Below are 14,632 nucleotides of genomic sequence, written 5' to 3'. Positions count from 1 at the left end.
TAAAAATTGTTCTTATTTTGGGCTTGTACCACAGTAAGAGCCAAGATTTTAAACTCTAATAAATACAAGACAAACAAAAAGACTTTATATACTCATGTTCATTCAAGAAAATACTAGTAGTGACGTATTATTTTTAAGTATACAGCTAATATGTTTGAAGTTATTTAAAATTTATATTGAGAAAAATGTATTTTCACTATTGCTGTAGACGAGCATCTACATAAGACTATTAAATCAATTGTTGTTTTATGTCAAACAGCTTTTATAATACTTTTTTTGTTATAAAATTTTATACATTTTAAGGAATATGACAAAAAAGATATTATAGGTATTGAAGGGGGTCTATGTGAGGAGTGGTGGTACAAAAGGGGAACAAGAATGTGATTCAATTCTATTTAATTAAAATATGTTTTTAAATGTTAACAAATTCAGATAAGTTGAAATCATGTAACTTTTCTCATAATGCAATAAAAGTTAAAAAACAAAACAAAACAAAACAAAAAACCTGATGGCCTCCTGAGTGTGGCACACAAACAGCCAGATGGTCTCCATTAAATTCTCAGCCTTGCTGGCATTGTATACATAGTGCTATAGACGCACTGGTTGTTTTATTTGATAATCACTTCTTTGGGTTTTTTGTTTTGTTTGTTTTGTTTTGTTTTGTTTTGTTTTTGAGCCAGTGTTTCATATAACTCATGCTGGCTTCGAGCACTGTATCTAGCTGAGGCTGGCCTTGAACTTCTGATCCTCTTGTTTCTACTTGTTCAAGTGCTGCAACTACCGGTATGTACCACTGTGCCTGGCTATACATTGTTCTTTAGATCTCTGCCACCCACTGGACTACAATTTCTTCCCCAGAACAGGGACCACTTCTTCTCCCCATTATGTCTCCAGGACATAACACAGAACCTGTTACCAGAAAAAGAAGGCAGCAAATGATTGTCAAATGAGTGGTGGCTGTCAATTCAAAGCAGCAGCTTGGAAAGGTGTAAAGAGCTGGTTCAAAAACCAGCCTAATGCACAGATGGGCAACTATTCCTAATTGGTCCTTACTATCGTCTCTTCATCCCCAAACATGGCTAATTTCTTCTTGAAAACTCTGAGTCTGGGGATTACATTTTTGTGATTAAAGATTTTCAAGATAGAGTGGTGCTGTCATGACTGGATCCTCATAAAAAAAAAAATGGAAATAGATTGATTTATTCACCACACTGAGTTTCAAATCCTCAGTTTTCTGGCTCTAGAAGGTCCCATAATACTTATGGTCTTTAGATTCAGGGGACTGAATTCATAAGACTTTCACTGGCCAAATTATCTGATAACAGATTTCTTTGAGACATGAGTCAAGTGTTAAACACAGACCAGAAAGGTGTTTTGTGACTCTGTTTTAAAAACCAGGGTATTCTTCTTGTGCCTTTGGCATTTATGGTGCACAAGTCTTGAGTTCCCAAACCCTTGCTCCTTTCTAAGAGAACCCTCTCCCGGTATGAGTGGAGAGGGGGTAGCTGTGTCTGTCATTCTTCCACTGCTGTGACAAAATACGTATGGAAATGAGCTTCTCAGGAGGAGGAAAGGTCTGTCTTGGCTGATGGCTTCTACCCAAGGTCGGTTGGCACCATTGTTTTTTGGAACTGTGGCAAAGCAGAATACCATGAGAGAGGATGCCTTGGAGAGGGGTGAACCTATTCATTTCATGGTGACTGGGAAGGATGAGAATTGGGGAAAGCCTTTGCCAGCACAGTGTCACACTGAGACAAGAGCCCAGAGCTCTGCCTTGACCATGACTTGACTAACAACCTAGCATCCTCAAACTTAGTCTATCTGTCTGCCTGTCTGCCTGTCTACCTACATACCTACTATCTATCTTTATCTCTGTTATCTATTTACCTATTCATTCATGGGTTCTATACTATCATAATAGAGTGTTAGCAATAGCATTTTTTTTATTATTGGATATTTTCTTTATTTACATTTCAAATGTTATTCCCTTTCCTGGTCCCCTCCCTGAAACTCCCTATCCCATCCCCTCTCCCCCTGCTTCTAGCAATAGCATTCCTTATAAACATTACATATATTCAGCCAACAGCATTTGTAAGACCTCATGCAAGCCAAGCATAGGATCGTGTACTAAGGAACATGTAAATAAACCTATAATCATCAGGAGTTTTTTTTACATAACCAATGGGGGGAAAGACAATATACACAAATGAAGGAATACAAACTAGTAAATACTTGGTCAAAATCGGATAGAAGGGGAAACTGGGAAAGGAGAAATTTACATGTAAATAAAGAAAATATCTAAAATAAAAAAAAAAAATCGGATAGAGACCACAAGTCAATGGAAAGTCCCAAGAAAGGAAGGACAATGGGATGTGAAGAAATTGTGGGAAGAGGACTTTTGAAGTGGTTGTATTTGAACAGGGCGATCCATATTCAGGAGTGACATAGGAGAAAACCTAGGAGACATTAATAAACATATTTCTTCTTTCCAGGAAAATATTGTGCTGTACCAGCGGGGCCAAGTCACTGTTAAAGTTATTGACTTTGGGTCAAGCTGTTATGAACACCAGAAAGGTAGGCCTCCCTTGTCTGATTTCTGCTATTTTAAGTTCTCTCTCCTTGCACACCAGGCTATCTGGGTGTAGCCTGGGCTACATCACAACTGCCAGCATACTTTTGAGCTAGATGCTTCACGTCTCTGAGATTTTCATCTATACCCTTTTTGTATGCAAAGAGCATATGAACTCTCTGAACTTCTCATAGTCCAAAGCTACGGAATGACCCTCGAGCACTGGGTCCCCACATGGACTACAATTGCATAGAATCAATCACTCCAGAGCTCTGAGCATTATAGTTCCCAGGTGCTCGCCTTACATGCAGCCCAGGAGTTTGCAATTTGGAAAATAGTCACTCTACAGTTTAGGTTTCACTGCTCTTGAGTCACCTTCTGGACCTTGTACTGTTCTTTTCTTTCTTTCTTTCTTTCTTTCTTTCTTTCTTTCTTTCTTTCTTTCTTTCTTTCTTTCTTTCTTTCTTTCTTTCTTTCTTTTTAAAGCTAGAACCTAGAAGGGAACCCTGGAGTGTATTCACACCAACTTTTACTGAACTTAGCTTGATTGATCATCTATCTTCCTCTTTGCCTTTTACAAGTCTGACTTAGAGAATATATCCCAGCTATATGTCATTCATTAGTCTAGGGAGAAAAATAAGACCCCAAACCTCCAATATTGTCTCACAAAAGTGAGATCGCGTCTGGCTATGTACCTCAGGCTGGCCTGGAACCAGTGATCCTCCTGCCTCTACCTCTCAGATGCGGGACTCACAGGAGTGTACCATCACCCAGTTAAATTCCTATTTTAAAATGCCTTCGAGGAGTAGGCTTGTTGTTTTCTTCTTTCTTTTTATTATTTTGTTTTATTCTTAAGATGTATCCTTGGAATTTACTCCTTTGGAGTTCCTTAGCCATAAGATGGAGATAACAATCAGCTGTGGAAGGGTTAGTCTCTTGGTAGATGACGCAACGGGACCCACACTTTCTTCTTCCTGATAGAAGCCCACAGAGAGGGGGCCCTTATGAGGGTGACGCTCTGTATTAGTTACCGCAGAGGCGTCTGCAGAGGCTTTGCTCTGCGTGCTCTCACTTTCCCCCACAGTGTATACGTACATCCAAAGCCGGTTCTACCGATCCCCCGAGGTGATTCTGGGCCACCCCTATAACACGGCCATCGATATGTGGAGCTTAGGATGCATCATGGCGGAGCTGTACACCGGATACCCACTGTTCCCTGGGGAGAACGAAGTGGAGCAGCTGGCTTGCATCATGGAGGTGAGGCGGGGAGCTGGCCACCAGCGTGGCCGACTTCCTGGGATAACATCCATCTTCAGACTCTGGGTTTCACCAGACCCAGCAAGGGCATGTGCCGTGCACACGTGTCCACTTCTGAAAGTAGTTTTGAAATGACGTAACCTCTTGCATTTCGCTGAACCGAGAGTTAACTTTTTTGCCATGATTTAAATAAGTTGCCCATGATGCTCTTCCTCTCATTGTAAATACTGACATTTTAAAATAAAATTGTGATGATAGTCATTCAAATAGACCAGCATCATGATGATGAGGGTGAGGATGAGATGCTGCTGCTGCTGCCGCCGCCGCCGCTGCCGCTGCCGCTGCTGCTGCTGCTGCTGCTGATGATACTGAAGCCAGTGTGATCGGTTACTCTCCAAATCTACCCGAAACTCAAGGGGCTGTGTTCTTTTTAAGCAACTGCACCCTTTGCTTTGTTCTTCTTTCTCCTTAAGATAGCTGGAAATAGAAGTTATGACGGAATTAGCATAAGTCTTGGTGTTTGCAAACCAGGGGTCCAGCATTGGGTATATCTTTATGGCATACCACATTGTTTGCTGTGGACTGTTGAAAATGAGGGTCAGGGTGGATGTTGCTAAGGCTGAAGTGGCCCTGAATCATCACCAATTCTAGCACCTGGGAGACTGGGGTGTATGTGCTGTGCCCTTTACTAGGGGCTCTGAAGGGCTGCAGAGCAGGGGTAAGCCAAGCCCATCTGCCAACCAGGGCTGAGGGAGAGCTGGCTTCGTCTTATACACTGTAAGTTTCAGAGAAAACAGTGACCAGTCAGGGCTAAATTTTCTCTCCAAGAATGATCCTTTGTCTTCTGAGGATCTGATCTCCTTTCTCCCCTCCCCACCCCCAACCCAGTATTCCATGCTAGGAGAGGCCATTCCTCATTCCCTGTGGTCTGCATGGATGGACAGAGATCTGGACGCTTCCACAGTGTCTTACAGGCTTAGCATGGCCAGTTCATTCTTAGGATACCAAGGTAGCCTGGAATTTGTGGGCCTGATCACCACTTAATGCTGTTCCTTAAATCTCTTGGTCCTTATAAGTAAAAGACAAAATCTGTCCAAAGTCGCACCTAGATCTTGACAGGCTTCGAATTTGTGACTCTGCAATAGTGACACAGCCACACTGTACTTGTTGAAGGTGCTGGGCCTGCCACCTGCCCACCTCATCCAGACAGCCTCCAGGAAACAGATATTCTTTGGTAAGTCCCATGGTCGTCTTCTCTTTGTTCAGTTGGGTCCGGTGAGGTGTCACTGCCCTTGAAGACACCTGCCGTACCCTAGGCAGGCAGGCAGGCAGGCAGACAGACAGACAGACAGACAGACAGACAGACAGACAGATTTTTCTTTTTTTCTGTTCCTATAACAAAGGGTAGTGAGGAGCTGAAGAGATGATAAATGGCACCCTTAGTGTGACAGATGGTGTCTCACAGTGGGAAGGGGGCTCAACTGTATAGTACCGAGGAGCATGGAGGACCCTGTTCCTCAGATCTGTCCGCTAGTTCTGTAACCATGAGAGATTATAACCATATTCTCTTCTAGAGGCATTCTCCAAACAACTGGGCCTCTCTTGCCTTGTACTGTGCAGGGAAATCAGGGCAGAGACCTCTGGCATAGTGGGGATTTCTACTGTTATCCTCCACCATTACTGGAGAATACACTGTTGCTCTTGTTGTTATTAGAAGCAGTCATAGTATGTTTGCATGTGCAGGGGTGGGGGTGTATGTGTGTGTGGGTTCATGTATACACAGGGATGCCAGAGTTCAGCATCATCAGGTACTATTGTTGTGACACTATTCCTAGGGTGGGGTGAGCAAATGTCTATTCACCCTGATAGGGAACTCATGACAGATTAAAAGTACGGATAGCAACAAAGTTCACTTGGTGATCCCATGTGTTTTACTGGGGTTACCGACAGGGGTGTGCACTGGTTATAGGGCAGGCAGTACTTAAACATGGTTGCATCACCAAAGGCCAAGCACAGGTGATAGCATGTGAAAACTGCAAATCTGAAGCTCACTACAGAAGATGCAGCTAGCGTAAGATGTCGGAGAGCATCTCTTTCAGGCAGCCCAAGTGGTCAGGGCCTCCTCCAGGTATCTCAGCTGGTCGCTGCTACTTCCTGGCAAGGAAGATCTCTCTAGGCAGTTCTTATGGCTTAGATGTGTTTGGGAAAAGAAGAGGTCTATTTCAGGGACTCCCTGAACCTTCTGAGTGACCTCCTGGGACTAAGGAGCTTTGCTGTGGCTCACCACACTTCATTCCACTTTGGAACACCCCAAGTCTTAAGGCGTGCCCCTCTAAGATGGAGGCTCATCTTGGAGGGAATTGATCTGCAATGGGTATAGTCTACCACTACTCTCTTCCTTAACTTTGAGACACAGCTCTCTCAGTGAAGCCAGCGCCTACATTTTGTCTATACTCGTTGGCCAGCCAGCTCCTCGGGTCTTCATGTCTCCAGTTCTCCAGTGCTGGAGTCACAGATGGTGGTGCTGTATCCGCCTTTCACATGGCTGGAGAGCTGAAGTCAGGTTCCCATGCTTGCATAGCAAGGATGTTACAGACTCAGCCTGTGAGGGTTACCCAAGGACAGGGAAGGAAGGCGGACAAGGAGGAGCAGAGACTCCACAGACAAGGGGCATTGCTAAGTGGCCACTGTGGGTAGGCTAGTAGACAGACTTCCACCAGCTGTGCAGTCTGGACCATCCAAGTTCTTTCTGATTCTTGACTGGGAACAGCCTCAAGAGAGAGAGAGAGAGAGAGAGAGAGAGAGAGAGAGAGAGAGAGAGAGAGAGAGAGGAGAGAAAGAGGAGAGAGGAGAGAGGAGAGAGGAGAGAGGAGAGAGGAGAGAGAGAAGGAGAGAGAGGAGAGAGAGAGGAGAGAGAGAGAGAGTCAAATAAATCATCACACATGCTGGGCAGTGGTGGCACATGCCTTTAATCCTAGTATTTGGGAGGCAGAGGCAGGTGGATTTCTGAGTTCGAGGCCAGCCTGGTCTACAGAGTGAGTTCCAGGACAGCCAGGGCTATACAGAGAAATCCTGTCTTGAAAAAACAAAAAACAAAAACAAACAAACAAACAAAAATCATCACACATTACTCTCAGCCTTCTCCATCAGCAGGAGAGTTAAGATTATGCCCAAAGAGAGCCACTGAGACAAAGCTGTTTCAGTCCTGCTGGTCAGCATGTACCGGTTTCCTCGGCACCATTCAGTACCAAGCTTCTGACTTCCCGGCTCCTCCCTCAGTTTCCTTGGATTCTCCATGCTCTAGAAACTGAAAATCGAAGACCCAGAAAGCTGAAGTACTCTATTATGATTGGCTTGTCCCATGCATGACATTCCAGGTTTTCAATCCCTCAAGTGTCACCTCATATTCCTGGCTAGATATGTGAAGACCTAACCTTTGGACAGGGCGGTGTCGTTGTCGTTTCCCGAGCACAGCACTCACCTTGAGGACAAGTATAGGGTCTGGCTGACATGTTCCCAGGTGAACTGACATGAGCTGGGCTTTTGACTACAAACACTCTACTCACTAGCTACGTAGAGGACTGAGCCTTTGGGCTTTGAAGAATTTGATGGAAGGATAGTGGGCAACAGAGGGTACTCCTTTTTTGCTACACCAGAAAAGAGTCATATCCTAAACCTTTAAGACTGACCTCATGAGACAGCATCCAATCCAATGGAGGATTAAGGATAGGAGAACACAGCATCCTCATCGAAAGACATCAGAGGGGCTGGTGTTCTACCGTCGTTGCCATGCCTAGGTCTTGGGGTAGCCTTTCAGAGCAACACCCATATCTTGGCTTCCTTGGCATTACAGGGAGCAGCATATTCTCCATAGTTGCCCAACCCTAGGATCATTTGGATATTCAATCAAAAGTCTGGTTCCCATGATTCTCCTCTATGATCTTGTGTTTCTAATGGCAGGTCTTTGTGACTCTTGGACAGGGTGACTGAGGGTTTGGGTTTTCAGCAGTTTCCCAAGCCCCAGCTACTCTGGCTTACACTCCTACTTACCAGGAAAGAGATACTGCCTCAGGGTAGTGTGAGAAGTACACCAGGTAGCACAAAGGAGATGGAGAAGAAGGGTTGGATAGGAAGTGGGAGCAGAGGAGAGAAAAAAAACTATACAAGAAAACAATTGCATTACGATGCTAAGTTACTTAAAGGGATGCATGCTTGATTCCTCCTGTTTTGTTCATTTTGTTTTGTTTAAAGCAACATGGGGAGAAGATGAGTACAGATGCTACCTCTAACAGGAGGCAGGAGTGGTGTGGGTTTACAGGCCCTGGACAATTCTGGTCCATCCATAATCTTAAAAACACAAGGACATCCATGCCCACAATTCCCCATTTCTGAAAGTCTCTCTTCTAGGGTTTTTAGTTAGAGCAGATATTTTGGAGGCTCTGAAAATTACATTGGTTACAAAATGAATGGAACAGAGTTGGGCATGGGCTATATACCTTTAACCCCAGCACTCAGGAGGTAGAGGCAGGTGGATTTCAGTGAGTTCAAGGACAGTGTGGTCTTTGAGTTCCAGACATGCCAGGGCCACACAGTGAAACCAGGGGGAAATAACAGAAGAACATTCTTTGGCCTCCACGATGCCCATCCCACAAACACCACTGAGTTCTGAGAGCACAGTGGTGTACCCAGACAGTAAATGCTCCTATTGCTCACACGCTTTCCTAGGTGTAAGTCACATTGGCCAGCTCTTCTGCTCACCATCCGAGAATCTCAGTGTGCAGTTGAATGGTTTCCCCTTCAAAGGGTTTCACCAAATATCCTCAGGCAATCTTTAGAACCATCTGAACTTCACATGTTTGGCAAAAGTCTTATTCAGCAGAAAAGGCCAAAGAAAGGCCATTGCTAGGCAGGTCTTCTAGAGCCAGAACGCTCCAATTGTTGACAAAATTTTGGTGTGCCCCTGAAGAAGCCTCTGTGGTCTGTAAGTGAAAATTCATTTACTAAAATGTCTTGCTTTGTTCTGCCCCACGAATGGCCTCATTTTTTACTTTATTGGGCTAGTGAGAATTGAGCAAGGGGATAGACAACCCATGAAGATACAACATCCTTCTACCCAGAGGTGGATACTTAGGACATTTGAAATTTATTTTTATCATTAGCATCTCTAATATCATCTAACATTGGTTAGTAGCAAGTGATTTAAACTATTGGACAACTTGTGGTGGGGAGGAGACAACAGAACATTCAGGTTAGTAGGACAAGTTGTGTTTGGCACCAGTTGGGATCCCTATGGACGATTTCAGCCTGGCTGAGGCTATGATGTGTTTGGATAGATGGATGGAGAAGGGTGGGATGGGGCAGGCATGTCAGAAGGGGACAGAAGAGCTGCAGGGAGGCCTTCAGGAAGCAGTGGGGTTGAGTAGACAGCTGGGAAGGAACTGGTGACTATTTATGCCTGGAACTAAACACAGAATGCTGTTTCTCTGAAGATTCCAAAGGTCTCCCCAAAAACATAACCAACAACAGAGGGGGAAAAAGATACCCGGATTCCAAGGATCTCACAATGGTGGTGAAAACCTACGATTCCAGCTTCCTGGACTTTCTCAGAAAGTGTTTGGTGTGAGTTGGTTGGGGTGTCTTTGCTTGTGGGTTTCCTAACTTTTTTTTTTTTTTTTAAAAAAAAGATTTATTTATTATTGTATCTAAGTACACTGTAGCTGTCTTCAGATGCACCAGAAGAGGGCACCAGATCTCATTACCAGTGGTTGTGAGCCACCATGTGGTTGCTGGGATTTGAACTCAGGACCTTTGGAAGAGCAGTCAGTGCTCTTAACCGCTGAGCCATCTCTCCAGCCCCAGGTTTCCTAACTTTTAAGTACCATGCTCTCCTATGTGTTTGCTGTTAAGAGTCAAGGCTGGGAGGTGGGTGTAAGAGCCTATCAGGACACCATCTTCATGGGAGAGCGTGGAAGTATTCAAGTCATTTCATGTACATGTGCACATACACGCCCTCCTGTGTGTGTGTGTGTGTGTGTGTGTGTGTGTGTGTGTGTGTGTGTAGATTGCTACCTTCTTAATCTCAAGCTGCCCGACAGATTGTAGGTCCTAATGTCTAATACTTCATGAACTATACAGTCAGCTCTTCAGTGGGCCTTAATGTACAGTACACATGGGCTCCAGGACATTTTTGTTTAGCCTCTGGACTTAGTGTTCAGACCTCCACATACTGGGCAGTTAGGGGTAGAGGAGCCATAGACTATTGTGCACAGCTGTTTACAATCGGTATGCACGCTTAGAGTCTGAGAAGTCAAGTTCTATACTTCATTCACATCCTCATGGACACGGAGTAGCCATGGTGCCTACACCCCTGTTCTGGTTCTATAGTATTTGGAAAAGCATGGCTGTGGCTGCTGATTCCAGGGACTTTGCCAGCCTGTGTCTGTTGAGTCTAAGCAGACTGGCCATGTGCTTTTTAAAGAACCACCATTTCTCTCTGGACCTGTTTCCTTTGCTCTAAAGCAAGGTGTTACTAAGGTGTCTTCAGCCCCACCAGTCCAACAATGGTTTAGTGTTTTCAGAAGAGTATGTCTTCATAATCCCTCACTCTCCTGGGGGACAGAATGATGTCAGCAAAGCACTGTGGGCATTCACACATTCTAGAACCTGAGCAGCAGCCCATAGGATGATCAGTTAATAGAAGAACCTTCTTGCCTAACTTCAGGTGGAGTCATGCTATTTTTTCTACCTGAAGTCACCGCAGACTCTGGCTGAGACTACAGAGTGAATGTCTCTTAAAAAATGACACTGAGATTGGGTTTGGGGTAGGGGTTACCCAGAACATAGTTCAGGAGCAAATCAGGTTTTCGTTCATTGATGCATTGCAACTCATACAATGCAGTTATGTTGACAGGGCCTGTTACCCAACCTGAAATCTCTAAGCAGCAAAGCTTTGGAATGACAGGCTAGAGGTGGGTTCTGAGCCAGAGCCTCCAGGGTTGGGTGCAGCATGTCAAGCCCTGCATCTCAGTCCTAAAGGCTAACCGCAGAAGTCTGGGAGAGGGGAGACCTAGCTCCACAGCAGCTGATGTGATAACTGAGTGTGTGTGTAGTTGATGACTTTGATGCGTCTAGACAGTTCATACTGCCTTCCTGTAGTTGGAAGCTCTTCCTAGCATGATGGACAAGAAATGGGAGTATCCACCATGAAAGGCAGCCAGACGTCAGAACCATAGCATACAGCTAGTAGACAGTTTGGTAGTTGCCAAGGTTTGGTGGTTTTGCCTTTCTCTTCTGGAGAAAGAGACTTTAGAGATAGTTTTCAGACTTGTTGAAAGGATCAGTTTTATCCCATATAACACTAAGGGGTAGAATTGAGGCCTGGGTAAAAGTTACTGGAAAATGAGGCATTCTTGGCTCAGTGAAGTTGAACATGAAAACCCTCTGAAGATCAGAGGTTTTTAGCTGAGAGAGATGGCAAATGTCTCTAAACCCAGTTCTTTGGGAGACTGAAGCAGGATAATTTCAACTTTGAGTTCAGCCCGGGCAAAGTAAAATTGAAAAGTCCTAGGGTGGAACTCACTGGTACACCCGAGAGTCCTCGAGGCTCTTGGTCTCCCGAGAGTCCTCGAGGCCCTGGGTTTGACATTCAGCATGGGGAAAGACAAATACAACCAGAAATTTTCAAACTTGAAACCTGAGAGTACCTAGATCCTGAACTTACTTTAGGATATAGAATGGTTTATGTTGGAAGTTCTATAAAATGCACTTTGTTACTATATTAGAGATTTCCTTGACTAACAACCCTTAGGGTTTTTTGGTTTTGCTTGTTTTGTTGGATACAGGATTTCACTGAACACAAGCTAGCCTCAAATCACTACATACTTGAGGCCTTAAACTCCCGATCGGCTTGCCTCCAGCGATCGAGAGCTGGGATGAGCCATTGCCATCCTTCCCTATGAGTTGGATTTTCTATAATTTCCTTCCCCTTACCTTTGGAGACCCAGATCCCATAGTTTGAGAACTAAAAGCATGCATCTTGCTGTTTTTGTTTTTGTTTTGTTTGTTTTGTTTTGTTTTGTTTTGTTTTGAAGACAGGGTTTCTCTGTGTAGCCCTGGCTGTCCTGGAACTTACTCTGTAGACCAGGCTGGCCTCGAACTCAGAAATCCGCCTGCCTCTGCCTCCCAAGTGCTGGGATTAAAGGCGTGCGCCACCACCGCCCGGCAAGATTTCTTATAAGAGAATTTCAAGGACTCCTAGACAATTTGGTATTGATAAAATACCTGGTTCATGATGCAACTTTTCTTAGAAAAATATCAACAGTTGTTTGCAGCCATTTTACAGTTATGTCTTTATCTCTGTTCTTTGCTGTCTTTGATATACAATACAGGCAAAATGAAAAACATCTTGATATAGTTTAAAAAGCGTTTTACTAAGAAAAGAGAAAGTCAGTAGTAACCAACGTATTGGGTTGTCTTGGTGTCCAGGTGGGAGCCTTCTCTGCGCATGACCCCCGACCAGGCCCTCAAGCATGCCTGGATTCACGAGCCAAGGAAATTCAAACCACGGCCCAGGCCACAGACGCTAAGGAAGCCTGGTGCCAGTATTTCCTCTGAGATAAGCAAGGAAAAGGCTGAAGAGCAACATGCCAGCAAAGGCAAAAAAGGTAGATTCTATGGAACTAGCAAGGACGAATGAGCCCCAGTGTGTGTGCAGGACATGGGGTAACTCAGCTCTGACAACACCACCTCTAGCTCACCATTGCTTGTTTTTAAGTTTCCTCTTTGAGGAGACTTGGTTTTAGCTAAATTCCTCTTTTTGGCCTCTTGCCATTAGGATTTTCCATTTGTCCTGGATATCCAATTCCTCTTTGGCATTATGTTTACCCTCTGTGTACATTTTATGCTCTCTTAAAAAGGATTTTATTATTTGTGCATGGGTATGCCTACAGAGTCCAGAAGAGGGTGCCAGATCCTCTAGAGCTAGAGTTAGAGCAGTTGCAACCTTGTATGTGGATGTGGGAGTGGAGCTCTGGTCCTCTGGCAGGGTGACCTCTTACACTGAGTCTCCTCTGCATTATTGTAATGACACAGAATGGCATGAGGCAAATTTTTCTTTGCACTGTGGTCTAGTAAGTACAGTTCAATAGACTCAAGTTAAGTGGGATTAAACTCTGCTTCTGCAGTCCTGGGTGTGGCTTTTAGGCAGTCTCCCTCTCTGTATATCAGCTTAAACACCCGTGACACTGGGAACAGTGCTTATTCTGTGGGCTTTAGGAAAGCATCAAATGAATTACTGATTACAAAGTGCTTAAAAATAAATGCTGGACACACAATGTTCAATCTCCCCCCAATGTAGAGCTTAATGGCAGAGTGAGAACACATAGTGGGCTAGCATTGAAGGATTACTCTTTGTCCCTTCCTTCCTTCGGCAGATGAGACCACCAGAGAAACTACAGACAAACCGAAAGCCGAAGCTGAGAACTTGGTCAAACAGCAGAGCTCTGTCCAGCACACAGCCCACACTGTCCAGCTGCCTCATCTAGCAGATGCTTCTGGAAAGCCAGACAGTGTGGCTGGGTCAGAGATGTCCACAGAACCACAGAGCACAAACATCTTACCACCCATCGTGTGACCCTTGTGGAGGGTGTGCGCTGTTCCCCTCCGCCATCGATTTGTATTAGAGAAGGCACTTTGACTGTACAATACTTCACATTGCTTTTTTAATGCATAAAGGTTTGTAAGAAAGATCAGACTCTACTCACACGGTGAGTTAGCACGATTCCTCCTCCAGAGGGGGTTGGCAGGGCTGAGGTGGCCTTTAGCTGAGCTCACCTTCTTAGGCTGTGTTTATACGTGTGTAGGGGTATGTGCTGAACGCTACAGACCCAGGAGTGGAACTCTAAGTAAAACCAGATCTTTCCTTGTTCACGACTGTCAGTCTGTGTCAATCAGGATTCTCTTCTGCTCTGTTCTTGTACAATTTTGCCTCTGTGTGTATAATGGGAGTACTGCTTCTCGGGGGTTTAGGAAAGGATATATAATGTGTGTGCGAAGGTGCATGTAGAGGCTAGAAGATAACCACGGGTGTCCTTCTTCTTCTTGCCCACCTGGTTTCCTGGAACAATCTCTCACCGGCCTGAAAGTTGCCACTGAGCAGCTCTGTCTCCGCCTCCGTAGTGCTGGGATTACAAGTGTGCTCCATCATGCCTGGCTTTTTTTTTTTTTCAATTGGATATTTTATTTATTTACATTTCAAATGTTATCCCCTTCCCCGGTTTCCTCTCCACAAACCCCCATCCCATCCCCATCCCTATCCCCTCCCCTGCTTTTATGAGGGTGCTCACCCTCCCACCTACCCACTCCCACCTCACCACCCAGGCATTCCCCTACACTTGGGCATCGAGCCAGACTTTATTTTTATTAGTGTGTGTGCACGGGTACGCGTACATGTGTGTAAATGTGTCATGTGTGAGCAGGTACCTAAGGAGCCCAGTACAGGAGGGCATCAGATCCCCTTAGCTAGAGTCACAGGGGTTGTGAACTGCCTGATGTGGGTGCTGGGAACTGAACTGGTCCTCTTGAACTATATCAAATACCCTTCCTGTTGAGCCATCTCTGTAGCAGCACCATGTCTGGTCTCCTCCATTGGTCCTGGAGAACTCAGGTCCTCATGCTATGTGGCAAACATTTCACCAGCTGAGCTGTGCTCTTGGCCTGGGATTCTCATTTGAAAATGGTTGTTGACATCATTTAAGTTGATTGGTTTGTACCTCGAGGAGGGGCAGGAGAGGCTCAGATTCCCTGTCT

General features: G+C 44.9%; 1 protein-coding gene across 11 annotated transcripts in view; it reads left to right on the top strand.

Moving 5' to 3' along the window:
* Dyrk4 (dual specificity tyrosine phosphorylation regulated kinase 4) overlaps positions 1-13,750 on the top strand; it is a 44,800-nt gene extending 31,050 nt beyond the window's left edge. For 8 of the 11 annotated variants that reach the window (XM_031383494.1, XM_031383495.1, XM_031383493.1 and 5 more), the window contains 6 exons: positions 2,493-2,574; positions 3,654-3,826; positions 5,000-5,060; positions 9,316-9,445; positions 12,311-12,489; positions 13,258-13,750. In XM_031383494.1, coding sequence (XP_031239354.1) covers positions 2,493-2,574; positions 3,654-3,826; positions 5,000-5,060; positions 9,316-9,445; positions 12,311-12,489; positions 13,258-13,457 — 825 coding nt within the window. In that variant the 3' untranslated portion in view covers positions 13,458-13,750. Of the gene's footprint in view, positions 1-2,492; positions 2,575-3,653; positions 3,827-4,999; positions 5,061-9,315; positions 9,446-12,310; positions 12,490-13,257 lie in introns of those variants that run through there. The other 3 variants (XM_031383496.1, XM_031383502.1, XM_031383504.1) reach the window with 3 other exon arrangements.
* Positions 13,751-14,632: the final 882 nt, after the last annotated feature.

Source organism: Mastomys coucha, unplaced genomic scaffold (assembly GCF_008632895.1).
Source record: "Mastomys coucha isolate ucsf_1 unplaced genomic scaffold, UCSF_Mcou_1 pScaffold20, whole genome shotgun sequence".
NCBI classification, from domain to species: Eukaryota; Metazoa; Chordata; class Mammalia; order Rodentia; family Muridae; genus Mastomys; species Mastomys coucha.
The sequence above is the reverse complement of the archived record's forward strand: the minus strand, read 5'-3'. Positions and strand labels throughout refer to the sequence as shown.